The following is a 26,870-nucleotide window of genomic DNA, read 5'->3' as shown; positions in this document are numbered from 1 at the left end:
TATTATTTATAAACTAAAAAGAATCGTTTTTTTTTTATTAAATAATTAAGATATGAAAGTAATTATTGTGGTGGTTGGAAAAATTCACAATCCAGATAATTCAATATGGATAAGTGCTTCTAAAGCTATTTTATTACTCTTCAAAACAAAAAAAGAAAAAGCTAATTTTCCTCTTTTATGATAAAGGGCGAAAATTATTTATGTTGGCTTCAAATTAGATAATTTTTTTTGAGTTGGGGAAAGATATTGTTATAATTGAGTCTCGAACCCAAAATCTCGTCTTAAATTTGAGATCTTGGTGTCAGATAAGTTACGAATCATCGCAAATTTGGGACCTTGGCTGCAAATTAGATAACTTTAAAAATGAAATCCGGCAACATTTTTGTTTTAATATCGTCCAGCAATTGCCTTATATGTTTCAGTCAACGGAAGCGATAAAAAAAGGATCAATTTTCAAACTAATTATTTACGTTTATGTAAAATATTACTGAAATACACATTTTAAAATTTCAAAGTTTATGTAATAAACTAATAATAGAGTAGGGTTGGCAAAATCAAGAAAATTCCCAACCCTTTCCGATTCCCAACCTGTTTCCATTCCGAATTTTTCCCAATTCAGAAAATTTCTGACCCTTTCCGATTCCTAACCCGTTTTCGTTCCTAACTTTTTTCGACCCGAGCGGTCGGGATTTTTCTCGACCCGATCAATTTCAAGATCAGGATAGACAACTCTATCCGACGAAATTCTCGACCCGAACAGAATATATATATTTTAATTAAAAAAATAAATTTTTTTTATAATTTCTGTTTTAATATTAATGTTTTATAATTATCTACCATATAATTATTTTTTATATTTATATTTATAATTTCAGTTTTATGTGGGTTCGGGATGAGGGACTTTTTCGCTTTTAAGGGGATTTTAAACCTGAGTAATTTCGATAGTCTTTGAGACAACTTTTAGAAAGTACTTTTCAACTTTTTTTTCACAAAATTTTCAAAAGAAAAAGATGAGAAATGCTTTTTAAAAGCTCTCGAAAACACTACTTTAGTATGATAATTGATATATACTGAAGCAGAGAGATTGAGTCTATCAGTCCAGATAATCCAGGATTATGATTTGAATCCGAAAATATTTAAGACAGTTGTGCTTACACTGCAAAAAGTATAAAGAAAATGTCACAACTTTGATTCGCAGAAGACCACTTTTGCATCTGAGTAAACGGATCTCGCATCATCTGCACACAAGTGAAATCATGAAGACATAATTATACGTATGTTTACAAATATGGAGACCACTAGTAATCAGCAAAACAAGAACGTTTCTAAGACGAAGTTATTTCACTTTTCTAGTATCTTCATCCATCGCAAAATTAAGGTAGTGACTTCAGAAAATAAGAGACACAAGCAATTGAATCAACAAAAAGATAGAAAAAGGGGATGTCATGCATGTGCAAATTCTACATATTAATCAGCGCAAACTAGGAACAAAGATACCTGCAACTTTGGTCAAATCAAATTCTGCAGGGACGTTGCTCTCACTTTCCACGGCTCTTCGTGCAGCTGCAATCCCAACCGCCACACTCTGCATTATATCTAAACCAGAACAGATGGAAGCTATTGTGCCACCAACGAAGCAGTCTCCGCCACCAGTAAGCCTAACCACCGAGGCAGGAAGTGCAGGGAAATGTATAGCTATATAGTGGATTCCACTAGGCCTGGAAGTGTTCAAAGTCCTGCTGGGTGGACAACTTAAATTAACAGTTTCATATAGTTTTCTACACAAAGAAAAAGACTTCCTTTTGACAAAATCATGTTTCTCTGCTCCATGCATTGCTTTTAAGCATAGAAACACTCCATTAGATCCAAGAGTGACAATCACCACTTGAATACCTTTCTCTAGCAAAACCCATATTGGAGGTTTTAGCATTTGAAACAAAGATTCCATCGAGCAACTGCTCAAAATATCTCTTTCAATTGGTGAGAATTTATTTCCACTAGAAAGAGCATTTGCCATAGCTACAAGCTCATCTTCATTGGGTGAAGTAAAGGTTATCTGTTCAAAAAAACTTGCAATTAGCAGAAAGTCGCACTTACACGGTGAAATTTAGAAGGGTGGCGGAGGGAAAAGCAACGAATCGGAAATTAAGTCCATCCTTAATGCCCAAAAATGGGAAACTAAAAATATAAAGATGAGAGCGGTGCAAAGAATAAAACCACAACAGATGTTAAATTGAAATTGCAATTAGATTTTTACCAGTAAAAGAGACCAATCCTCGATAACAAACAAGAATTTTAGCACTCACATATTTCACAATGGGAGCAACTCTTTTGGACTTTGTGACTGATACCGGCTCAAACCATACAGGAGCATCGTATTCTGCTGCCACTGAGGAAAATTACTCAACCAATAAGCACTTCAAACAAGAACTTTAACAGTAAATTCTGCAATAAGAGAGTTGATTCATATGATGAGTTCAGTCTCTGGAGAATAATCTCAACAAGCTCTAGTTAATTCCTTAGGTAAAACAAGAAAACGAATTCATACTCTCTAACTGTACCGGTCGGAATACACTTTGGCACGCCCAATGGTTGTGCGACTAAATACACGGGCCATATGGCAGGTTTCCCACAGCGTCAATAATTAGTCTAGTTCTTGATACAAGGTATAACAAAACAAGTTCATTTTAATTGTACTTTTGAACAGTAACCAATCAGTGCCTCTGAATCAAATTTAATATACTTTCCCCATCCAATCATCGACTAATAATATTATGAACTTTTTACCAGGTACACATGAAGTACATTTATGGAGCCAAGGTAGGCACCAAATACTAGTGTTACTTATCTATTTATGATGAATTATACCCAAAAAACATATTTTCAAATATGTTTTCATACATGAAACCCAGACCCATCCGAACAATAATATCTTTGATCCTTCATCACAACTTTTAACTCTGAAGTCACAAAGAGAGAAGGGATAGTAAACGGGTGATGTCAGTTTAACATACTTTGACAAGATACAACGAGTGCTGGAGGACTTAAGTTTGCGTCAACCATCACTGCAGGAGCAGCACAGAATTTGAATTTTGATTTCCGAATCCATTCAGGAGTAAGGAACCTTTCCTGGTCACATATTGCGAAATAAACAACCAGGATTTGGTACTATGTCATATCAAACAATACGAACCAAAGAACTCTTTCAAAGGAAACTTACAATTGCTTCCACACTAGCAACACCAGCAGCTAATTCTCCTTCACCATCCAATATGTTGCAAACAACTGCACTCTCGATATCTTGGTTCTTCCTAATGCCTGATGAGGGAATAACTGATAAGATCGATGAAAAGTTTACCTGAAGCATATGCAGTCCAGCGACACAACAAAGGGAGATATCAAGGGGAACAAAAAATAACAGGCCTTTATTTATTCTTGTAAGACAGAAATAAGTTTATGAACTCAAAATATATGGGACCACTAGTTTAGGAAGGTCTTGAATTTTATCTTTCTATTTTTTCTCATCACTGTAATGCCTTTCATTCTATGTTCCATCTCAGGATTCCTTGGCATAATTGATTAAAAGACGGTGATGCATCTGGATTGGCGTCCCTTAAAGTTCCAAACACTAAGATGTAACACGTGAATGATTGGTTCTAAATAAGAAAGCCAAGGGAGCAAAACCCTTACCTTCTATGGATAATCCAGCAGATCTCCAGCTTTCCAACATCAAGTTGCCTGGTTAACATATAGATCACATGCCACGTGCGTATTGACAATAAATGAGTCCATAAACTACCACAATACCAGCATCAATAACAATGTTGATGAATACGACTTGTTTGATGCATGCTGCCAGATATGCATGATGCAAGTATAAAGAGGGTAGACCTGCCAAGTCAAGTCCTGTGGCACTTATCAAGTAAGGCTTTGCTCCCAGTTTCAGCATGCACTCAGCAACATTTCTTGCTACACCACCTAATGCATAGCGAACCTGAATAGGTAATTCCAAATCATACACAAATATAGCAGGGAGCCAACACATAACACTAAGGGACCAGTCGCGAGCAAAATAAAATAAATGATTCTCAAGGACTCTTAAAATTTTCCAACGAACTGAGCGGTTGCAATAATAAAGCATTTTATGCTTTCATATGTACACCTCCATGCATAGAACTCTATGGTAAAAAAATATTCGCCAATGTTCTTTACTTACAACAAGTTATCTTCTGAAGAAAAAACAACTTCCCACGCAATCTTGAATCAAACAAACAATCGATTACACCGAGCAAGGAAAATGCCTAGCATTTTATACACCAGCTTCCTTACTGCCGAAACAGTACATTTTCACAGACTAATTTAACTAAAAAAAGCTAGATTACAAGTAATATCAAAAGCTGCAACATGGATATCAGTTCACGGAGTATCGGTATACATACGAAACCTTTCCAGGAGTGGTGGTCCTGGGCTTTGCAGGCACGGAAGGGGTGGCATTTATGTCCAAAATCATTGCTCCTATTACAACTGGCTCTGCTTCATCGCCTAAAACTTGCCCCTTTTTATACAATTCCTGGAATAAACTCGCGGAAACACAGCTGCTGTAATCTATTGCAAGCTTGCAAACTCAGAACAACGAAAACAAGAATTATTTATTCATATATCAAGAAAACCCACAAGGGAAACTCTACAAAACTTACCATGTGAATGATAACTGTGATTGGATTCCCCCGAAAAAAAAAAAAATACTCCGAAATTTGATCAGCTCTCCTTCTTGGGTGTCTGCTAGTGCTCAGTTCAGGCGTCGGGAACAGAACGGATTGGGCATTTCCTCAGGGAAAATTGGGCTAAAATGTTTCTAATGTTCTTCATTATTGGGCTACAATTAGAAGGTTGGCCCATGAAATGGATTTAAAATTAAAATTATATCAAATTATTTTATTCTTAAGGGCCGAAGTTTACAACTTTGATTCATAAAATAAATGGTTGGTCCGTGAAATGGATTTGGGCTAAAATTCCTCCTTACAAATCCCGGCCATTAGATTTATTATAAATTTTATATTTATATTTTGATCAATGTTATTATTTTATTTTTTTAATGCAAAATTTTCATTACCTTAAATCATGATTTAATACATCAGAAATTAAGGAAGTAGGCGGATCGAACCAACCCATTGACCAGGCCTAGAACCGAAGAGCTCTTGTTAAGTTATGAGCTACCTGATTCGCCGATTTCGTTGCAAAAACAAAAATAAATTGAATGCTATAAGTTTACAATCTTCTAACCGATTATGTTACCGTGATCCGCATCAAGCAAAAAACATTGATCATCTCTAAGAGCGCAACCAAAACTTGTATATAGTGTTCAGGAAACAAGGTTGCATCAACGTTGCATTTCGTAGTTAATTCAGATGGAAAAATGAATTCAACATTGATGAGATGATACTTGAGAGCATGTAACTCGCCTTCCTGTGCATTTCAGCAAACAGGACACCACTCGGCCACATTCACCCCTTTTAATTCGAAGAGCTCGCATTGTTGGAAGACATAAAGATAAAACTCTCCATACAAAATTTCTGATTTTTGCCAGCAATCTCAATATCCAAACATATTTCCAATTGATTCCACTTCATATAATGTCCAATTTCAAATGCAATCATCACATTATCCGTTATCAGTCTACCCGAAGTGAAAGCACTTTGATTTTTAGATATAATAAAATTAATCATTCATTTTAAACTGTTTGCCACAACTTTGGATTCTATTTTGTAAATAACATTACAAAGTGAAATTGTCCTAAGATCGGATATATTCTCAGGTTGTTTTTTTTTTTTTGGAATTACATGTATCATTAATCCCTTCCGAAAAATAGCAATTGTTCAGAAATTCTAGCCAAGCATTTGTAACTGTTTTACCAGTAATATCCCAAATTTTTTGATAAAATCCCGAATTCATCCCATCAGGGGTAAGGTCGATGCGGGTTAGTCTATGCTACATCGGCAATGTTTCTACCCTTATTTCAATACCATTAGATCATGTGGGACCCATATATTTTTATGAAAATTGACATATATCTTGATGATCCAGTACTCCAGGTGTAGCATAGAATAATCCGGTCGATGCCATCCGCAGGGTACTACTCTGCATGTGACGTGGCGGATCATGATTGGGTAAAATCAGTGAATCATGATCCGCCACGTCACCCGCAAGGTAGTACCATGCGGGTGGCATCGACTAAACCCCCATCAGGACCAGGTGACTTATCCGGATGCATAGCCTTTAAAGCTGCCTGAACTTCCATTTCCACAAAAGGGCTGAGCAACACTTGATTTTGCTCCTCTGTAACTCGGCGAGGAAATATATCTTCATCCATGCATCCCCAAGAAGTAAAAATATCCACAAAATAATTTTTAAGAAGCCCCTCAAGTCCATCACCCCAAGTTCTTACAATCGCTTCTCTACAACCAAGAGTTTTCGAAACGGGACTTTCTTTGGCCGCTGGAGCTAATTGAAGAAAGTTTCAGAAAAAGAGCATTGTCATTTGACGACACCACTTCTATATTAACAACTTCAGCATTACAAACAGATTAGTCCAAAGGCCGTATGTTTGTCATCGCTCGATCGGTCTAATCTTTCTTGATTTCAACCAAAATCTTGCTCACCTTATTTTGCTAATATCATGAAATGTTATTAATGTTGCAAAGTTTATTGATGTGTCATTTTAAATATTTTTAACATCGACATTTTCTTATTGTTTTTAAATAGTCAAATAGGTATATTCAATTTCTTTTTTTGTTTACAATATACATACAAACAAGCTAAAGACCAATTTCTTTGTTTTGCTCCTGTGGGGTGTCCAAGTTGGTAGAGTATGTGAACTCTTGGCCAGATGTCAGGAGTTCGAATCCCCCTACCAACATCTTTTTATATTACCTGTCACACAGGACTTGCCTAGTGTGGTTTACCTAACTAAAGTAGTTTGCAGACTATTGCATTAGTCCGAAGGTTTATCCAGTGCGCACCGAAGATAGCGGCTGCGGATTCCCTCGTCACAAAAAAAAACTTATTTTTTAAAATGACTTTTCCCAAAAATTTGATTAACTCGAAAATATATTTTGATATCATGAGCAATGACATTGGACAACTACATAAACACCGACTGACATTGCATTCACATATTGTATGTACAATACAATATGCCACGTCAAACGGTGCTCAGGTGATTGCCTACAACGGTTGCTCATAATATTAAAACTCACTCGCAAATAATCAATGTGAATTCTGTTCTGACCAATTTACAACGTTTGGAAAAATCCATTATCATGTCATGCTACTACTAAAAGATAATTCATAATTGTAAAACCACTTTTAAAAAATCAAATAAAAAATAATTGCAAAACAAACAATTATAGATTTTCTTTAAAAATTTATATTTACACGAATATGACAAGTTACAACAAAGGCAAACGTAGTAGTGCCATACATTACAAACGTAGAATATGATACATATTTTGTAGAAAGTAAAAACAATAAATATATACATGGATACTCGTATATTTAGAAATTTATTACAATACAATTGATATCATACTGCTAATAGATTTAAATCCAATATTGAATATATCAATTAACAACTTTTATAATTTTATTGTATATAAACACCTATCATATCAAACAAAAAGAAATCAACTATTTATTTGAAACTTGAGAGATAATAGCCTTTTAGTATGTGTATTTGTGTATCCATTTATTCAAATAAATGAACAATTAGATTTCTGCATAAGATAAAAATTGAAATATTCCCAAATTATTTCTCCATTGAATGAGGTAAAGTTGCATTTTCTGCTATCTTGGAAAAGCTGCACTCATCAATCATAAGATCACATTACATCCTGCAATTGTTTTTTCTTATAAAAAAGATGGGATCCATAGATACAGAACAGTAACTTCTGATACTTTCTCTGTTCTAAAAATGCACATATTCCCTAAAAAAACAAACGCCTAATCTTTCTTTCTTTTTCTTCTCAATTCCTCCAACGCCCCGGAGTGACGCTAACATAAAAAAGAATGAAAACTACAAGAAACTAAATATACAAATCTCGGAAGTCAATCAACATGTTACCTCATTTTTCGATGCCCTGTTGCAAATACTGAATCAAATCGTAACCAGCAGTGGTCCACTTATTGTAGGCGTCGGTGCATGTACGAATCATAAAATTGGCTGCTTCACGCTCGGTCATTTCTGGATGAAATCTCTTACGAAGATTACCGATAGGATCACCCCTGCTAAAGCAAGGCAATCCACTGTCTATCATCAGTAACACTGTGTTTATGATTCCATCCATGTAGCGACGTGCAGCAAGGTAACCTTTCACGCACAGGCTGCACAGAACCATTATAATCTTCAAGTAAATATCATAAAATAAACACACACACACATATATATCATAAGATGGGAAGAAGCACAAAAGCTAAGAAAATAAGTAAATACTTGACTTTCAATTTTACCTCACGAATTGGTGCCATGTGTCACTTTTCATAACTCCGGATGGGTCGAGTAACTGAGTCATCTCATGACTCAGTTTGAAGTGTGCGCTCTCGAAACGCATATTTCCACCAGGTGAAGTTTCCAGAATGAAACCAAAATCAATATGAACAAGCCGCCCCAGGCTGCATTCATGATAAATGAGGGAGTTACATATTGTAACCTTTAAAATGGACCACTGCTGGAAATACTCCAAAGATTATTCCATAGGTGATAGATAACTTCACCGAGCAAAATATTCCAAGATTAATCCATATAACTATTTCAATCTATGCATCACATTCTATGTTAGTGGCTGGCAGACAAGTAGCATATTCAATTTGTTAGAATAATTTTAAGATTTAAAGTAGGAAAAAAATATCATGCTCGGTAAGAAACACAGTTCAAACTCAGAAATATAGACAATAAATGAGCAAAAAACTCGTTAACTTATAAATATATTTTTTTCAAAAAAAAAATGATGTTTGGCATGCCTATGACCCACAAACACATGGATCAAAGAATCTATATTGCTACAGATGAATCTAGCCCACATCCCCACGGCCAACAACTAATCCTGTTGTGAATATATTTGTTTTGTGGCACGCTTTGATTTGGGCGAACCTTTCAGATGGACAGTAAAAATTCACTATAGCAATAATAGGTTTAATAGCTTGTGCTCGATTCCATGTTGACTAGACTTTTTAAATTTCAAGCATGCAAAACACAACCACCTAAGGTGTCACTGCCTAACGACAGTGTATGCAATAGGTTGCTTACTTGTCAAACAAAAGGTTCCCATTGTGTCGATCCTTCGGTTGTAGCAAGAGGCTAGCAACTGCATATCCAGCACTACTAATGAGGAAGTTCTCACGAGCTGCTTCAAAGCTGGGAGAACCGACAGGTCCAAAGTCCTGCTGGAAAATCTCGTATAAACCACCATCAGTGGTCTCACCCATCTGACTTCTGCTCCGTGTGTTTGGCACAACCTGTCAATATAAATGATAAAAATTTAGTATCGAATGAAAAAACTCGCTGGTTGAAAAACTATCTGACTGGACTTATGGAATACCTCAATAATTCCTCTCTCTGGGTCAGTTGGAAGTACTCCATAAGGAAATAAATAGAGATTAAGTCCGACAGCTTCGAAAATGTCCTTTAAAAGTGAAATAACTTGCAAAGCAAGAACGTCTTGTCGACAGTCATCTCCAACCTATGCAGAGAGTCAGATCCAGGTTATGATCATATAGAAAATTATGAATTGCATTCCCCAAATATAGATTCACCAAATATATGTCAATATTTGTTGAATTGATCTTCTACATTGAAGGCAATGTTTTGCATGAACCTAACCTTCTAAAACATTAGGCCTTGTTTATAGCTACTCAAGTGTTTCTAGTTCCAAATTAGACCAGCTAAATTCATAAAAACTAAAAAGTTTATAGTCGTCAAAGTAGAACTTTGCAGCCCATATTGACATCCTATTGTGCAATTAGTGCTCCAAACCACTTCTAATGTAACTTCTCAATTTACCAATGCTATATATAATCTTCTGGAATTTGAAAGAGAATTAGCAAATTACCGCTGGCTCATTGGGCATAAAAATATTTTGTGCCATGTATAATATATTAAAATTTGGCAATTTTAAGGATATAACCGTACGTAAACTTAGTGAGATATTTTATTTCAATAAGCTCAAATCTAATCAAGCCATTCCCACTCTAGCTCATGAATATATTGTCTCAAATCAGCTTCAACCAAGCATTCAGCTCAATACCATTTTAAGGTTCTCAAAGATGCTCCTTAAATATTTACCGAATGGTACTCATCAACCTTGAAAGCCATTGAGCTAATGCCTAATAGACATCAATTTGACTGGAGTGTGCTGCCAACTCCATTTCATTTACAGATGAGTGAATTCGGGAAGGATCGTCCTAAATAATAAAATAATGCAGGGCATACGATACCTTGAAAATGCAAGCCTGAGGTTTCACATCCTCGTAATCCCCGTAACGATCTACCACATTGAACGTAATCATTATAGGGACTTTTGCAGCTGATTGTAAAGGAACTCCACTATCAACCTGAATACTACTGACGAGTTTATTAGGAGCCGTAGGCAGATAAAGATCATTTCCTTCAACTCGAATTTTCTCCAACTCCCTAGTTTTGCATGAGAAACCGTATATTGTGATTATAGTTGGCCTAACAACTAAATCTATAAATATTTGATCACATGTCCACAAAACACAAAGCACTAAAAAAGACACCTTCTTATGCCAGCTCGTCTTTCCTCTTTTGGAAGGTGAAATAGAACACCTGATATAGATGTGACTTTGTCAAAGAAATCGAATTCCCTTCGAAACAAGTCAAGGGCTTTTGGGTGGAAACCATCAATGATTCGCTGCCTAACAACCGGAAGAAGTGCTTGGAATGAGCTATTCTGAAACCAAAAACAAAGATTGCATAAAAAATTTGAGTAAATCACTCGGAAAAAAAAAATTGCAACTAAAAAGAGATCACGAAGTGGATAATATGACATATATTGTTGAGTGAAAGCAAACTTCAAAGTTCACCATCATAAAATTCTTAAATAGACCGAAAATTTTGCAAGGACAAAAAAACCCCTTGGCAGACACTAGCATGCAAAGCCATACACCGAAATAAAACAAAATAAAACCATATATACTGCTGAAAACTTGGTTTCTCATTTTGAAACTTTGGGATAAAATAGTTGCAATTAACATCTAGTGCCAGGAAGAATCCAAATTCATTCTTATAGAACAATTTGCGCAAAAGCACAAATAAGGTATAACCACATCTGCTATGATCTCCATTATTTATTTAACCACATCTGCTCTGATATCTCCATTATCAGAAGTGATGGAGGAGAGAATACAATGGCTGAAAAATGAGAAATTTGAAACAGGACAGATATATTTTAAAGAACCGTAAGTAAGTCAGAATATCTAGATTCCTCGCAAGCATATTCACCTTCCAGAACATATCAAAATATCGTAAAGCTGTGAAACATGATTGATAACCAACAAAAACAAAGCATAGCTCGTAACAGACTTTATATCATTTACCAAGAATAATTTACCAGAAAATATTGGCGATTAAGAAACGAGTCACCCTCTTCTTATGGTGTTCAAATTATTGTGAAGGTGGTCAAAACAAGAATACCTTTACAGCGGTTGGATCTTTTCCTGACTCAGGAACACAAGTCTCACCCTGCAAAAAGGTTATATCTGTTATATAACAAGCTAAAGCATCCTTGCAACTGGTAACAGATGTCTAAAAAGTATCCATGACTGAATTTGAATAACATTTTTCTCACTTGTAAATGCCATATCAAAATATGGGCAAATATATCACTTCTCTGTGCAGCTCTGAGTAGGTATCCTTCAACCAGCCTCTGCAAATTAAAGTTTTTTTTTTTTATTTGAAAAGATATTATATTATATTATTATACTAAAAAAGAAGAATAATAATTACAAAAAGCGGACCAGAGGTCCACGCAACAACCAATTTAGCATTAGCAGGAAGATCCTTGGTCCAAGCTCATCTAGTAAAGATTCCATTTATACTTTCTTTATATTGCTGGGTAACTGTGTAAAAAATGTTCAAAGGATAATCATGTGAAGCAAGAACCCACCCCTTCATCATATCTTAGCGACTGCACCAGCTGAGGCATGAAAAACGTCACTCTCTCAGGTGGATAAGATTCCAGCACCCTGAGAACGTAAGCCATAACCCGAGGGTGACCTTTATATGCTGGACTAAGGAAGTCCAAGGCCTGTGTGATTGAACAAGCTGCCCAGTGTGGCAATTGTTGCAGAAGTGTTGAGTTCTCGTCCACTGCTTTTGAGGTCACAAAGTAAGGCAAAGCTTCAGGAATGCTTCGGATCTCCAGTATATGAGTCTTACAGAAAAATTAAAGAACGAGTCAAGAAAGTTCTGTTGAATGTTGAATGATAAAGAAAATGAAAAAACAAGATATAGGTACATATCTTGACATAATATGCCACATTCACATGGCTCATTTTGGGAATTATAATTGTACCATTTAATCCGAAATCATAGTTTGTATTTAGTGGCTTCAATCAGCAGAAAAATACGATCAAACACCAAACAACATGACTCAGGAAAATTAATTACAAGATTCATCATATTAACTTTTCCAAATATAATTCAATTGTCAAATTTTACTTTCATTGGCTTGGTTTTGCAATATTTGTGCTTAGATAGCATCAGTGTTCTAAAAATAGGGCTAGGCGGCCGCCTAGGTGCTAGGCGCCTGCCGACCGCACCGAGAAAGTGCTAGTCGGCCAGCCTAGGCGTCCTTCGGCGCCTAGGCGGCCCTAGCAGAAATAAATTTTTTTTTCTTTGGCTTTTAAATCATAGGCCCAAATAAAAAACTGATGAAAAATTTTATTTATCCTTCCACGAAAACCCTTTCAACGTCATTACCAAAGAGAGGAGAAGAAAAATATGGAGAATAATAAGTAGAGTAAATTTGTGAAATTTTATTAGTTATGTAATTTTGAACTCGTTTTAAATTTGATGTTATAATGTTGGAGTTATGATATGCGATTTATTATGTTATACGTGGAATCCGCCTAGCAGGGCCTAGTCCCCGCCTAGGTGCTGGTCTGACGTCCGATTAACGCCTAGAGAATTTTAGAACCTTGACTAGCAGACTTGCATCAATTTTAATAACATACTTGTACTAACTGGGTGGTTTCAGTCTTCAGAGCAGCAACTGATGGAAATCTTGCAGCTAAAGACACAGCAATTCGAGGATCAACAGAGAAAGCAGTCCTTGCAAATTCTGTCCATTTTTCAGAGTTGACTTTAACCCGAGAAGTGTTTTCCCTGAAGATGTGATTACAAAAGAAATTAAGGACTCAAATAGGACTACCACAATCAAACCAACGAGTAAAAAATTATTAACATAATGAGAGATCAAGATTTCAGTAACAGTTACTTTGGTCCAATAGGTTGTGCCCAAACTTCAAGTCGGTCAGCCTCATGCTGGCACAGCATCAGTAGTAGCTGCCTCCTCTTCTCCCGTCCCACTGTATAGTTTTCCATCTGACCCCAGACCGGGTGATTTTGATCCTTCTATAAAATATATAAGAATTATTTCTAAATAGTTTAATGAACAATCCAACATACACAACAATATTTCTAAAGTTCTTAGCTCCAATTTACTTACAACATCATTCAAAGAGCCACCAGTTTCGAGTCCCCGAGTTCTTAAATCAAGTTGAGTGTCTGACCGGTCATTTAAAAGATGATGGACAAATAGAGAAATGGATTGAGCTTCACTCTGAGTAAAATTATTGTTATTCAAATCAAACCACTCAGGTGTGTGGGCAAACCACCCTAAAGAAGCCCTGTTTTTCAGCAAAAAAGTTTAGATAACTAAGCGTTCTGATAACGAACTTCAAACTGCTCCAAGCCCAACTAACAATATAAAAAACAATAGAGAAAGTATTTTTGTGCACAAGTTCTTGTTGTAGATGGAAATCAAGGAGTTGAGACATTAAGGAAAATTAAAATAAGTCAATCTAGGCAAGGAGAGAAGCATCAAATGGTGAATCCAATGGTGCACTGCATCATAGAATAAAAACCGTTACTGCAAAATAAGCACATCGATGAAAGTTAAGGTGTTTTCATTAACGAAGATATGCCACTTTTTGCAAGTTACTGTTGGGTAGCAACAATTTCACCTACTCTCTTGTGGCAAACAATATAGTACAATGATTAAAACATGGTGCCGTAATATTTTATGGTTAAAATTTTCGAGTTGTATTACTACCACAATTCGTTGCTTTCGGTCCAGTGACAAACAATTTGTTTTGCGTCAATGTTAGTTGGTGCTTGAATTTAAAGAACCTCTATCACACCAACCTTATAATACGTCAAGGAGTTACATTATCACTTGAAAGCTACAACAATTTTGCAGTGTCTAGATCCAACTCATCCCTCAGATTCTAGGAAATTGGAAGTAGAAACTTATTTTACAGCTGCAATCAAATATGTAACGAAGGCTTTTTTACATTTGTTGCCTCATAAATGCACTTGGACCAGTGTTGTAAATGTCGGTAGGGGGTGGCGGGACAGTCACGGACCGTCTACCACTCAGCCGCCTAGGCAGTATAACTTTTTTGCTATTTTTGTTAAATAATTATATATAATCATGCAATGAAACTACAAACGTACATCTTTTTTTATGTAATATATGTAATTAAATGTTGTTTATGCATATATAAGCTTGATACAATACAACACAAAGTGAAAATAAATATATAGATGCAACTAACAAGACAACTAATAAAGATGACTCGGAGGCCGTGGTGGCGGTTCACGGCCATGGTGGTGGGTGGTTCAAGGCTTGAGTTGTTGGTGACTGGGCTGGTGGGGCTATAATGTTTTGGAAGAGAAAGTGTGCAAGTGTATTAATAATTAGGGTTTTTTAAAATTCAAATTTGGTTGAATTTGAACGCCTCGCCCGCCGCCCTGCTCATCTATTACTACCAACAGCACAGCCTAAGCAAAGGCGGTGCAGTCGATGGCCGCCTCCCGCCTAGGCGCCGCCATTTAGAACACTGACTCGGAAAAAATAATTTTTAAGCTTTAGGAAAAAGCATGCACTTGCTCACAATTAAAATTCTGGTCAGCATATAATTGAGAAGAAACAAGTAATCATCAACTTGTGTGAAAGTTTTACGCGAGCAATGGGAAAGTCATCAGTCTCATTTGTTATGACAGCTAATAAATTGCATATTAAGTTGTTTGATAGTAAAAATAAGCACAGTAATAGTGTTAGAAATTGACTTGGACCTAACTCACCTCAAAAGCTAGCTCAAGAGGTGAGGGTTGCCCTTATCTATATTAAGGGCTCCCAGGAACTCTATCCTACCGACGTGGGACAATACTTCAACACACCCCCCACACGCCCAAAATGAACATCTGGAGCGTGAAGATATTTAACGGGTGGTCTAACTATAGGCAGCCCAATTATGGGCGGTCCAACACACACGGAGAACCTGCGCGGACAGAGTTAGGTCCAAGTCAATTTTTAACATGGTATCAAAGCCCAGGTTCCACCGTTATGTGTTGGACGGCCCATAGTTGGCCTCACCCGTCCCATAATTGGGCCACCCATTAATTTCTCCATGTTCCAGTCGTTTCATTCCTGGACGTGCGAGGGGTGTGTTGGTATGTTTAATTTGTCCAACATCGGTTGGTTAAATGACCTGAGAGTTTAATATGTAGACAAGGACAATCCTCACCTCTAGAGCTAGCTTTTGAGGTGAGTTAGGTCCAAGTCATTTCTTATATAGGTTGCCAAACGTTGGTATATTGAATTATTACTTTTGTCAAGTTGTACCTATAAATCCTATCTTCCAGCAATTGAAGCCCTGATCTGAAGTTGTGAAGATTCCCTTGCGACTGGCACGAGCAAAACTTTAGGCCAAAAAGCATCAGTGTGAAGAAAGATCCTGTAGCAGCTGGATGCCGGGAAAAATTCCAAGGGAGTTTTGTCGATCCTTGCAACATACGACCAAGTAACAAAAGCTGCTCAACACTGGCATGCCGTACTACCTAAATTATTTATTCAAAAGACAAATAAATTTGCTTTAAATAGAGATACAAGAACAGGAATGGAAATATTAATTCACCAAAAGGAAACAAGTACTCGGTGTTTAAACTTAAAGCATCAGCGAACATTAGCAGAATAACAAAAGGTAAAGTTTGTGATCAGAACAAAAGTTCGACAAACAAAGCAGTTCATTAATGAAAGCACACAAATATATATCTACAAAGCCTAACCTCAAACCGATCAATAAAAAATCCGAGCCACAGTCTATGAGCCAAAATCTGCTCAACAGGGTCTTTCTCGGGATGTGGCTCAGGCTCACCAGGAGCAAGGTGGGGCCTCAACTTGGCAGAAGGTCCTGAGTACCTTATATCAGATGCAAAAAGGCCTCTCTTCGTGTCTACAGTCCATAGCCATGCATCAACAAGCTCCGCAAGAACAACAGAACCCAACTGTGGAGCAGCAGAAACTAGCCATGTCCATATATACACGCCAGTCTCAACTGCATCAGGCGTGGTAATGTAAGCAGGGCACCAGCAAAGAAGACGCAGAAGTTGGGAAAAGCTCTCAATGTTAGGTTTTGAATCTGAATCCTGACAAAAATGTGGTCATCATGTTCAACACAAACAATACTTACTCGTAAGTTTATCATATTGAAAGACTATGAAAGATAAATAGCTTTACCATATTGGAAAGAAGTAGTGCGGTAGCATGAGAACAAGTTTCGCGAAATTCTAATTTGTCCACCTCACCACCCTTCTCTGCGATATTTACAAATTTCTGAAGCAGCCGCACAAACCTAGAAAACAATATCTCGTTGAAGGATCCATTTCTGGGTAGTGTAGGTTGTGCCGATGAGTCCAACACCGGAAGGCCAGGATTAAGAGCATAACCAAGGGATGGATGCTTTTCAAGGCCTCCTAGGCTCTCATATAATCTTTTCATGCCAGCAATTTCTCCTGCGTGGTTGCACTTCACTGTTGCACTAACAACACCAGTACCAAGAACCTCCAAATTAAATGCATCACTCAACTTCAGGTTCCCCCCTGAAGCTGCAGCAGCCGCCGCCATAACAGCAGGAATATTTGCAGTTTTGGTACCAACCCAACAATCATTCTTTCCCGTACCAATCCTGATTTCTGACAGAAGAGAAACCACATCGGCCGCAGGTTGTGTTCTCTGCCATGTATTAGCTTTGCAAAGATTTTCCTGGATATCAAAGGTTTTCATATATATGAGCCCAGGTGTTAAAAATTAAGTGCAGATCGATAACACTACTGCCCTATCCAACCATTAAATTTCATTCTTTGCCACTTTAAGACCCAAAAAACCAAGTAGGATGATTTTTTCCTTCTATGTTTCTTACTCCCTTTTATTTTGTTTTTGGCTTGGGACAACAACGTTATGAATTTAATCAAAATACAGCTTATTGTCAAAGCATCTACCCGTCATTAAACATAAGAGTAACATGCATTTCAGTCAATGTTGTAAATGGCGGGAGACGGTGGCGGTACGGTCAGTGACCGCCTACCGCCTCAGCCGCCTAGGCACCTAGGCGGTTGAATTTTTTTAGCAAATTTTAATAGGCAATTATGTATATAATCATGCAATGTAATTACAAATAGTCAAATTTTTTTGTGTAATATATGTAATTAAATAATGTTTATGCCTAAAGAAACTTCATACAATATATATACAATCTAGACAATGTGCAAATAAATATATAAATGCAAACTAACAACATAATTAAGGTGGTGGCAGATGGTGGCAGCGGCGAAGGGAGGCGGTTTGAGGCAGGTGGCAACTGATGGTGGAGAACATTTGAAACCAAAAGTAATACAAAAGAGATTGAGAGGTGTTTTTATTATATCTAAAGATTTTAAAATTGATTGACTTCGCTGGTTTTTAAAATTATTTGACTTTGCTAATTGATTAGAATTTTAAAATCATTGACAGCCTCCGCCGCCGGATAGCCTCGGACCGCCTACAAGGACCGGCTTATACTAAGGCGGGGCGGTCGAGGGCCGCCTAACGCCTAGGGGGCCGCCTCGACCGCCATTTAGAACACTTTTCAGTCAATTCAAATACGAGATACATGTTTTTTGCAATAAACTTAGCAAATCGATTGGCAGTTGATGATATAGATCCAAGCAAAAAATCAAAAATTTGGAACTGTAAACATATGAAAAACGTTTAATTCTATCATAGCAGCTAACTTGTGTTATATAGACAAAATCAAGTTGGGCCAACCAATTAGGTAATGATGATTGATGGAGCAGTTTGTTGCCTAGGAGTCATGTTCTAGAGCAGCAGATGCTAAAATAAATGGGCAAGTTACTGAGTTAACAAAAATTAAGAATAAAAAGCGGTAAATAAGGCATTTTAAATTTCAGAAAAGCATTCTTAGTTCAAACACACTTCTGTTGATAACTGATACTTATCAGCAAACCTAACCGATTAACTGAATAAATTATCCGTGAAACAAATAATTAGCACACTGGTAGACGTGAAATAATCTTTTAACATCAATTTTCATACAAATGATAGGAAATTGAACAAGTTACACACAAAATTACAATCATTTAAATGATCAGGAAACTAATACACAACTAGTTGCAGGAATCAAGAATGCAACTAATATTTTATGTACAACGACAAATTGAAGCAGAAATTTTATTTGAAAATTGGTAGAATACGCTTGAAGACATGGAGGATTGAGGAACAGTGATAAAAATAACAAAAGACCACAGGGTTTAGTGCGTGAATGTGATGAAAAGGTGGGTACTTCCAAGTGGCGCCATCGGACTCAAAAAGCTTCAACATTAACAAGCATCAACATATTTAAGTATTAAGACAATATAAAACAGATAATTGACACGTTGGTGGCTAGAACATGTGCAAGTAAGGGCATAAACATGTCATTTATATGCCCACATTAATAAATATATACACTGACAGACACACAAAAGAAGGCTAATACATCCATACCTGCATACAGAAATGAAATCAGCAAGAAGATCGTAATTCTAATCAATAGCATCAAACAACAAACTTTAGTACTTAACCAACTCCTTGCTTTTTTGAGTAAAAAGAATAGATTAGCAGAATAATTAAAGTACTTGTGAAAACAATTCCTGCAATATGAAAACTCATATAAATATAAATGTAGATATTCATGAGCAGAATTAAACAGCCTTAAGAGTGCGAAAATAAAAAATGCAAATTTATAGATGTAAGTTGTAACTTCCACTTAAAAAAACTCAAAAAGATACGATGAAATAACAAGAAATGCAATCACTAGGTGTGGTTCATTAACCTGAAGAAGACCCTGGCTAGTGCATGGAGCATGTGAAAGTGAAACCATGATCCATTCCCGGACCATCCTTTGGTACAAGGAGCGGACACTGGCAACATAAGCAGGATCGCTCACAATATTTGAAGGTGGATCATTATGCATTGAGAGTAGCAGAGAATCCAGACAAGAAGAACGCCACAAAATCTGATAGTCATGTAAACCACATTTAAAATAATCTTATGGATATGACCAATACAGTTGTTGGCAATCCAACATAAAATAGAGCAATTTTACCTGAGGAAATCTATCTCTGAGTTGAGTTAACAAACTAACTGAGATGTCTCGTATATGCTCATCCCTTTGAGACAAATTTTTAATGAGGAAACAGGCATGAATAGAGAGAGTAGACTCTCTAACCTCAGCTTCCAGTCCAGTCTCAGTCGCACTATCATCCTGCCCCAAGTTAAAAAGACCATATATATGTGAAACAAGTCTACAAAGAAACGCTTAGCAACATTTACCTATCTAAAAAGTAGGATTAAAAAATTAATTTTAAATGCATACATCACATGTACATATGGTGTGATTCGTGTGAAATAGCATAAATAAAAGAAAATAGTAATACCAACATAAGCTATTTTTTAGCTTTCCATCATAAATAAAATGGAAGGGCTCACAACTACTTGGAAAGAAATAGCAGAAAACAGAACTATGCTAAGAGCGCCACAAGTAACCTCTGTAACAATGTTAGAACTAAAAATTGAATAGGTTTTACTGGCATTCCAACACACCCATTTAGTCTAACTTCAAAGTAGAATTCCAGCTAAATCAATTGGGTAGTTGTTATAATGTTCCACCTCCACATGATTCTAGAAATACTTCAACTTCTCCTTTTCTGGAATTTGACAAGATAAATCCTGGTGAAACTATTTATCTTACTGTCAGGAACTATGGTTCATGGGCTTATTTAGTAAAATAGTTTTCTGTAAAGAGTACCTCTATCCCCGCACAATTTTTTTTGTTGAATCAGTTATTTCTTAAAATAGATCACGCAAAGGACTAGTTGCACCAAGAAAGACACCAAACAATCGAGCTCCATTTCCATGGACGATCTTTGGTGATGTACAACTATACTGCATAATGCTTAGGAAAGATCAAAGAAGATCGGTGATTCCTTGCAGTGACCACAAAATGGGCAACATGAATGACACGATGACCAGGAGCTCTCCTTTTGACCAATTTCAACCGATTGTTGGGCTCACCGAGACACCCACATTGAGTATGGACAACAAGGTGGACAGAAATGAAGAACAAGGTTTAGTCCACGATGAGTTACTACTCCATGCATGATTTTATTTATTGTTTGTAATATGAAAAAGATTTTCAACAATGAGTGGAGGCTAGAATTGAATCCAGTGCTTCTCCCCCTTTGACCTGACTCTGGCAGTCTGGCTATCATATTGACTAATTATTTCATCTAAAGCCTAAACAGTTACATATGTGAGACATTAATGATTATTCTATGGAACAGTCACTAGCTGCCAAATTAAGGATACCTGATTTATGTTACAGGAGAGCAAGGTTAAATGTGCCAAATTATCAAACCCTCCACATGGACACAATTCACTGAGAAACAATATGTTTATGTCAGGTATAGTGTCCTGATTCATATCTAATTAGCATGCAATCAAGATTAATTAGCATAACAGAAAATTGCTTTCGGGCCTACCAAAAATTCGGCATGACCTTCCAATGAATAGGACATACCGGGGAAATCTAACGACTCAAAAACAATGATGCGCTCAAAATATAATCCAAATATACATGTAGAGAGCCAATCCAGCTCGATCACAACATAATCAATCCAACAATCAAATATCTCAACATACAGAACAATATATTTATGTCAGATTTCTATCTTTATGAACACAATATTAATAAATCGAAGTAATTAAGTTGGTCTAAAATTTCTAGTGGTGGCGAACATATCCCAATAAAAATGCTAAATTGTAACTTGTAAGGTGGCCACATGTGTAGGAGGACAAATAGGAGAGTACCAGCCAAGACATTGCCGTTTCAAACGACCGATGAACAATAGCTGTTAAACATTGAGAAACTGCTGGCATAAGATTTGGACTTTTCAAGTATTCAAAGACACAGCTGAAGGCACTCCGAGAGGTAGTAGAATTGTGGCCACCATTCAGAATACCACCATTGCTACTGAATCTTATTATCTCCAAAAATGCTACAGCTAAAAGATAAGTTGCTTTGACACCTGCAGAAGTCAGAGCATATAATATCCCTCTTATGTTAACCTCAACCTTCCACCATTGCCAATGAAATCTCAAATTTACTACCAATAACACAAACTTGGATACTATGCTAAAAAGAAATGCATACCCGAAATCGTACTCATTGCTGAAACCTCCATTCGTCCTCCCAGGGCAGCAGATAGAGCAGTTCTTTGATTCACAGCAGTTTTTTCATTTCCATTCCCCCGGCGACTACCTGGATCGTGAAGTGCATTAAGCTCCAACTCATCCTCAAGCCATTTCACAGAGCTCACTACCTGAAAACATGATATCTTTGCAATCATACTCCGAAAGGCCTAGTAATTAGTACATGTTATACACGTAAGGTTGACAAAATGATCAATTGTTTCGCATATAAATCCAATATGTCCAAAGTGTAACAATAGCCTTCTGTCTCCTAAAACTCACATGCTATACAAGTATATTATTTTCTCCAAGTAACCACTAAACATAGACTGCGTGGGAAAGAGCGAGAAAGGGTGGGTAAAAGCAAAACACCAGCTTTAGCCAAAAGGCTCGTGAAACAGTTTAACAAAGAAATAAAAGAGGCCCAAATTATTTCTATTTATACTCACAAGAGGTGGGGTCCCTTGTGAAATACGCTGCACCGCAGAAGACCACGACGGATTCCACATATATGGTCCACCGACTGCTTGGAGAGCAATGATGCCCATGCTTCCCACGCTATTCAGGGTAGTTGAAACTGGCTTTGGTGTAGCCTGGGTTTTCTGTACCGGAGGTGCTAACCCAAAGAGAGCAACATAGAACCACAAGTTCCGGAAAAGCTTTAAGAGGGAAGGTTCCACGTCAACACTAGGGTCAAAGTCTGAACATATTTCAGCCACAGCAGGTAGTAGGGGCCCAAGAAAATCTGCTCCGCTCCTAGAGTGTCAATGCCAATTATGAGAAAATCTAACAGCGTTACACAACAACTCCACATGCCCTCAAACTATTACCTTCCACTTTTCGACTCTGCAGCCAACCCAACATCTGAACATAGAGATAACAATCGCTGGCGGTAGTCTGGACGCAATTTATTGCTTGTAAGATCTCTAGCAATCAACAAAAACCCTGCAGGTAAAGTCTAGAACATAATTGAACTGGTGAGATAGCATTTGTCAGAACTGATAACAAAATATTTTCTCAAAACTGATGCTGTCAAATATTCTAGAAAGATGTTTATACCTCCACACGTTCTGTTGTAGCTTCAGGTACCTGAGTTCTGCTTTCAGTAGAGCCGACACTAGATAGTTTACCTAAGTAACTCCGAGTCATTAGAACCATGGCTTCACGGTAGGACTTCTCGAAACCTAAACTCGCCATGCGAGAAACAGCATCAAGAAGCTGCAGTACCTCAACAAAAGCAGGTTGAGAGACATGCATTCCCGCAATAAAATATATTTTATATTATTTATATGGGGGCAAGAATCGTGCTTTCCTAAACTGGGTTTATCAGTGACATTATAAGAAAACATAATGTAAACAAAGGTACAAAAGCTAGCAAATTGAAGAGATAGGTTCATACTCGAAGTCTCAGTAAGCCTGCAGTTGAAGCATCACCCTCTTCTAGACTCTCAATAAATAACGGCAACATCATGTCAACAATTTCAGGCTTATTAACAGAAACATTCAAGTCAGCAAGTAAACGTATGACATTCAGCTGTACGGGTGGAGCAGCCTGCTTTTCTTTTCCATCCTGAAAGGTAAACAAATATCAACCATCACTCAATATAAACAATTCAATTTAGCCGATAATCGAAGAGCAAAATACCAATTTTTATAACTTAATCTAAGACCCGAACTGAAATATATGCTCTTGTGGCTGAGTGATACAGTGATGGATAGGTAGGTAGCACTTCCAAATAATATTACATAGTGTTGCTATTATAGTAGTACATCCAATATTCCGCAGCAGAAGGGCATTCCAATTAATTCAACTATCTAGTCCACTTGCTACGGAAAAAATGAGTGACCAACTAGTATGTAACAGAAGATAAGAAAGTGTTATCATATAGGACTGTTGCTTGGTCCCTTCAATTTTGTCAGTCACAATGACATCAATCTGCCAGAAAATATTAACAGCTTCAGTTCCAGCTAAGCTGATGCCATATTCAGCAATACTGCCGGCCAATGGACACACATGGAAACATACAAAGACATCTCAACATAGGTGCCCCATATGAGATGTAAGATGTGGTCCCATACTATGTTAAGCATAACTTCTGAGATCTCATAAAACTCAGCAAACATTCCAACTATCAGTGTTTTCTGATAATTGATAGACCAATAATCAAATGGGGGTAACACATAAGGTATATATAAGTGGAAAAAAACTCAAACTTTGATAACAGTTAATGCAGTGGTGTTTGATAAACGTTATTAGCAAATGTTGTCGCAGAACAACTCTTAAAAAAGTTAACCAAGCGAATACAGGAACAACCAAGAGAATACAGGAACACGTGATATGACTCAAGTCAATATTTGCAGCAAGTATGGGTAGGCCGTTGGAAGTAATAAGGAGTTGCTATCCATAAGTATTGTGAGGGGAAAGGAGGCCTTATGTCAAGAGGAGTGTGGTATTCTTAGTATGTGCGTTTGTGTGTGTTGGGCCATTCCTTTCTGCGGGATAAATTTCCTGGCTCCAAGTGTAACGAAAAGGTAATGATGCAACTATAAACTGAAAAATGAAATTCCATCAGAAGCTTGCTTATAAAGAGTTTTTTCCTTGTCAATAAGAAGGTAAATTAACAAACTAATAACCATTCATGCCCATTTTTGAAGCAAACAATAATGATAGACAAGGAATTATTAGTGGTAAGTCATGATGTAGATTAACTACATAGAATAGAACATTCAAATTTCACTAACCAATACAATTACATTACAATATATAAAACTGTCAAAGGGCGTCTCTAACCTCTTCTTCATAATCATTTCGTTCGCGAATACTAGCAGCCAGTCCCATGATAAAAGTGTCAACAGGAGACCTGTCCTTGACCCAACCGAACTCAATTATCTCACAGCAAGTTTTCAATATACTATCAAACATAGCTCCCTGGCTGCTAGCCCAAGTTTCAGCCTGTTTATTATATACAAACGAAATAACACATTATTAAACAATGCCTTGGTCACTGAGTACATAACAAACAACATACAGAACGCACCTGCGCACAAGTAGCCAGCACAAGCGGTTTAAAACGAATTAAGAGAACACGGAGAAGCTGACCACCACGAATGACAGCTGCTTGAGAAATCCCAGCAAGAAAAGAGCAGAAAAGCTCTTCACAAGCCCTCAGTTTCCGCCATACTGAGAATAAGCATGCCTCTGCAGCCTCTATCAACAAAGCAAGAGCTCCATGCAATAATCTCTTTGATGTTTTTCCTTCTGTTTCAAGAGATGAAAGAGTTTTCACTTGCAATCTTGCTGCAGCATGGTAAACAGACAACTTTGTGTTGATCCTAACTTTCAGTAATTGTCCTTGCTCCGACCAATCACGCTTTCTTATCTGTCCAGATAATAAAATAAATATCACCCTTTACGACTCTTTGATCATGTAAAGAACAATATCTGATTCTTCTAACTTTATGCACAACACTGTGAGTTATATACCTAATTACCTTTAAAAAAGCCATCATTGATTGAAGTTGTTGCTTTGCTATTCCTCTTACTTGCTCCAAAAGCTTGGAATCAATTACTACCTTATCCAATACATGTCCGACCAACTCAAAAACAATCCGCTGCTTTTCAAGGCTCTCCACCGGTTCCTCCTCAAAAGCCGCCACAAGCTTCTTAAAAGCCACCGCACCACCACCTCTCCCGCCATCACTTAGCCCAACACTCCCACTAAAAAACTCTCCATTGCTAGCCCCATTAATCAAAATCCCCTGCGATGCTGTTGGATCGTCCCTTGAAACTGTGCTGGAGGACCCCGCAGAAACAATGCTGGCTTCATTGCCAGGAGATTGATAATGGTTCAGGCTCATAGGAGAGCTCTGGGCTGAAGCTGCATCAGAGGTCGAGATTGTCTCCCTCGGAGAGCTGGGGACTGCAATTTCAAACCGGTCAAGGAGAGTGGAAATCAATTTATTTCCGTCGGAGGGCAAAATGGGTGGGAAATGCAAACACAATGCCTTCACGAAAGCGCCAGAAATGGTCGAATCGGTGTTACTAATCGTCTGAGCCACGATTTCTCCCGTGAATCCAGCCACATCGGTAGCGAAATCAGGGGACGATTCAGACGCCTTGGAGATGTAATTCAGTAAGTCTTTGTAAAACAAGGAAATCGATTCACTTGAAAACGATTGTGGCCAGAAGTTAGCGTGGAACGATGACGGAATAGAGCGATAAAACGCAAGGAGCAACGATTTGGGTGTCTCGTGATCGTGGTTCGGGCATTTCGAGAGGAATCGAGCAAGAGCGAGAATGGCATTGAGCTGAGACTTCGACACCCTAGGCGATCCGACGAGCAGAAACTCGGTCGAGGGGCAGCGGCTGCAAATCCACGCGAGTTTATCAGCGAAATGAGTCGGGTTTTGCGCGATCAGATCACATAGCTCCACCAACGACTCCATGACTCAAGACCCAGTCCCGAATGTGGGTCCAGTCCGTGGAAATCAGCTCAATGCTTCCATAAATTCACATTGATCGACGGATAAATGGGGGAAACAGATGCAGCGGCTTCCAAAGATTGGACTTTTAGGGTTCAAAACCCGCGTCGGAAGAATCGGATTCACGAATTTTGGGGGAACTAACAGAACCGTATGGTTAGATCGCTGTTGCTTCGTCGTCCCAGTTTGGGGAGTTTTTTTTTTTTGCAGAGATTCTGCTTTTTTCCGTTGAGGAATTGTGGTGATTTTTTGCAGCGACCAAACCATAAAATAAGTGCGACTTTGGAATATTATTGCATATCTTGCAAAAATCAACAAAGACTCCTTTGTTGTGTTTGTCTTTTTTTATTTTTAAATTTAATTTAATTTAATTAAATAAATAATAATCACAAATAAATAAATAAAAACAATTCATCTTGAAATTTTGAATATATATATATCGACAAATTGATAACTATACGATCATACCATAATCTAGTGAAATTTTATTTAAATTTATCATAATAACTTTATCATATTACT

The 26,870-nt window shown here is 37.3% G+C and overlaps 2 protein-coding genes across 5 annotated transcripts; both read right to left on the bottom strand.

Moving 5' to 3' along the window:
• Nucleotides 1–1,046: 1,046 nt before the first annotated feature.
• On the bottom strand, nucleotides 1,047–4,817 carry LOC140891157 (pseudouridine kinase). Of its 4 annotated transcripts, none has more exons than XM_073299495.1 (9): nucleotides 4,698–4,817; nucleotides 4,445–4,605; nucleotides 3,892–3,994; nucleotides 3,691–3,738; nucleotides 3,221–3,318; nucleotides 3,015–3,129; nucleotides 2,307–2,389; nucleotides 1,498–2,056; nucleotides 1,047–1,238 (listed from the first exon to the last, which is right to left on the bottom strand). In XM_073299495.1, exons 2-9 carry the CDS (start codon nucleotides 4,508–4,510, stop codon nucleotides 1,180–1,182), a joined length of 1,131 nt encoding a protein of 376 aa, XP_073155596.1. In that variant the 5' UTR covers nucleotides 4,511–4,605; nucleotides 4,698–4,817; the 3' UTR covers nucleotides 1,047–1,179. The 4 variants fall into 4 exon arrangements, with proteins under 4 accessions (XP_073155596.1, XP_073155594.1, XP_073155598.1 ...); XM_073299493.1 differs by having other exon boundaries at nucleotides 4,445–4,570; nucleotides 4,698–4,816; XM_073299497.1 differs by having other exon boundaries at nucleotides 4,440–4,570; nucleotides 4,698–4,714.
• A 2,978-nt stretch (nucleotides 4,818–7,795) lies between these two features.
• On the bottom strand, nucleotides 7,796–26,599 carry LOC140892499 (phosphatidylinositol 4-kinase alpha 1). The gene is made up of 26 exons (XM_073301419.1): nucleotides 25,359–26,599; nucleotides 24,905–25,246; nucleotides 24,658–24,819; nucleotides 23,266–23,436; nucleotides 22,926–23,084; nucleotides 22,697–22,824; nucleotides 22,316–22,622; nucleotides 21,829–21,997; nucleotides 21,486–21,703; nucleotides 19,723–19,881; nucleotides 19,450–19,632; nucleotides 16,818–17,342; nucleotides 16,367–16,726; nucleotides 15,924–16,138; nucleotides 13,743–13,923; nucleotides 13,512–13,648; nucleotides 13,249–13,399; nucleotides 12,180–12,446; nucleotides 11,862–11,939; nucleotides 11,708–11,755; nucleotides 10,792–10,964; nucleotides 10,489–10,684; nucleotides 9,594–9,734; nucleotides 9,302–9,510; nucleotides 8,506–8,667; nucleotides 7,796–8,379 (listed from the first exon to the last, which is right to left on the bottom strand). Exons 1-26 carry the CDS (start codon nucleotides 26,310–26,312, stop codon nucleotides 8,121–8,123), a joined length of 6,054 nt encoding a protein of 2,017 aa, XP_073157520.1. The 5' UTR covers nucleotides 26,313–26,599; the 3' UTR covers nucleotides 7,796–8,120.
• Between the last annotated feature and the right edge of the window lie 271 nt (nucleotides 26,600–26,870).

Source organism: Henckelia pumila, chromosome 3 (assembly GCF_033568475.1).
Source record: "Henckelia pumila isolate YLH828 chromosome 3, ASM3356847v2, whole genome shotgun sequence".
In the NCBI taxonomy this organism is placed as follows: domain Eukaryota; kingdom Viridiplantae; phylum Streptophyta; class Magnoliopsida; order Lamiales; family Gesneriaceae; genus Henckelia; species Henckelia pumila.
This window is presented reverse-complemented; position numbering and strand designations above follow the sequence as displayed.

Excerpts from the sequence above, each read along its gene's own strand:
- LOC140892499 (XM_073301419.1), bottom strand. The coding sequence starts at position 26,312 with ATGGAGTCGTTGGTGGAGCTATGTGATCTGATCGCGCAAAACCCGACT. Across the intron at positions 25,247-25,358 it reads CAATGATGGCTTTTTTAAAG|ATAAGAAAGCGTGATTGGTC; the intron begins GTAATTAGGTAT and ends TTATCTGGACAG. Across the intron at positions 23,085-23,265 it reads CAGGCTTACTGAGACTTCGA|CTTCTTGATGCTGTTTCTCG; the intron begins GTATGAACCTAT and ends GAGGTACTGCAG.
- LOC140891157 (XM_073299493.1), bottom strand. Across the intron at positions 3,319-3,690 it reads TGCTGGATTATCCATAGAAG|GCATTAGGAAGAACCAAGAT; the intron begins GTAAGGGTTTTG and ends TTCCCTCATCAG. Across the intron at positions 2,390-3,014 it reads ACTCGTTGTATCTTGTCAAA|TGGCAGCAGAATACGATGCT; the intron begins GTATGTTAAACT and ends AATTTTCCTCAG.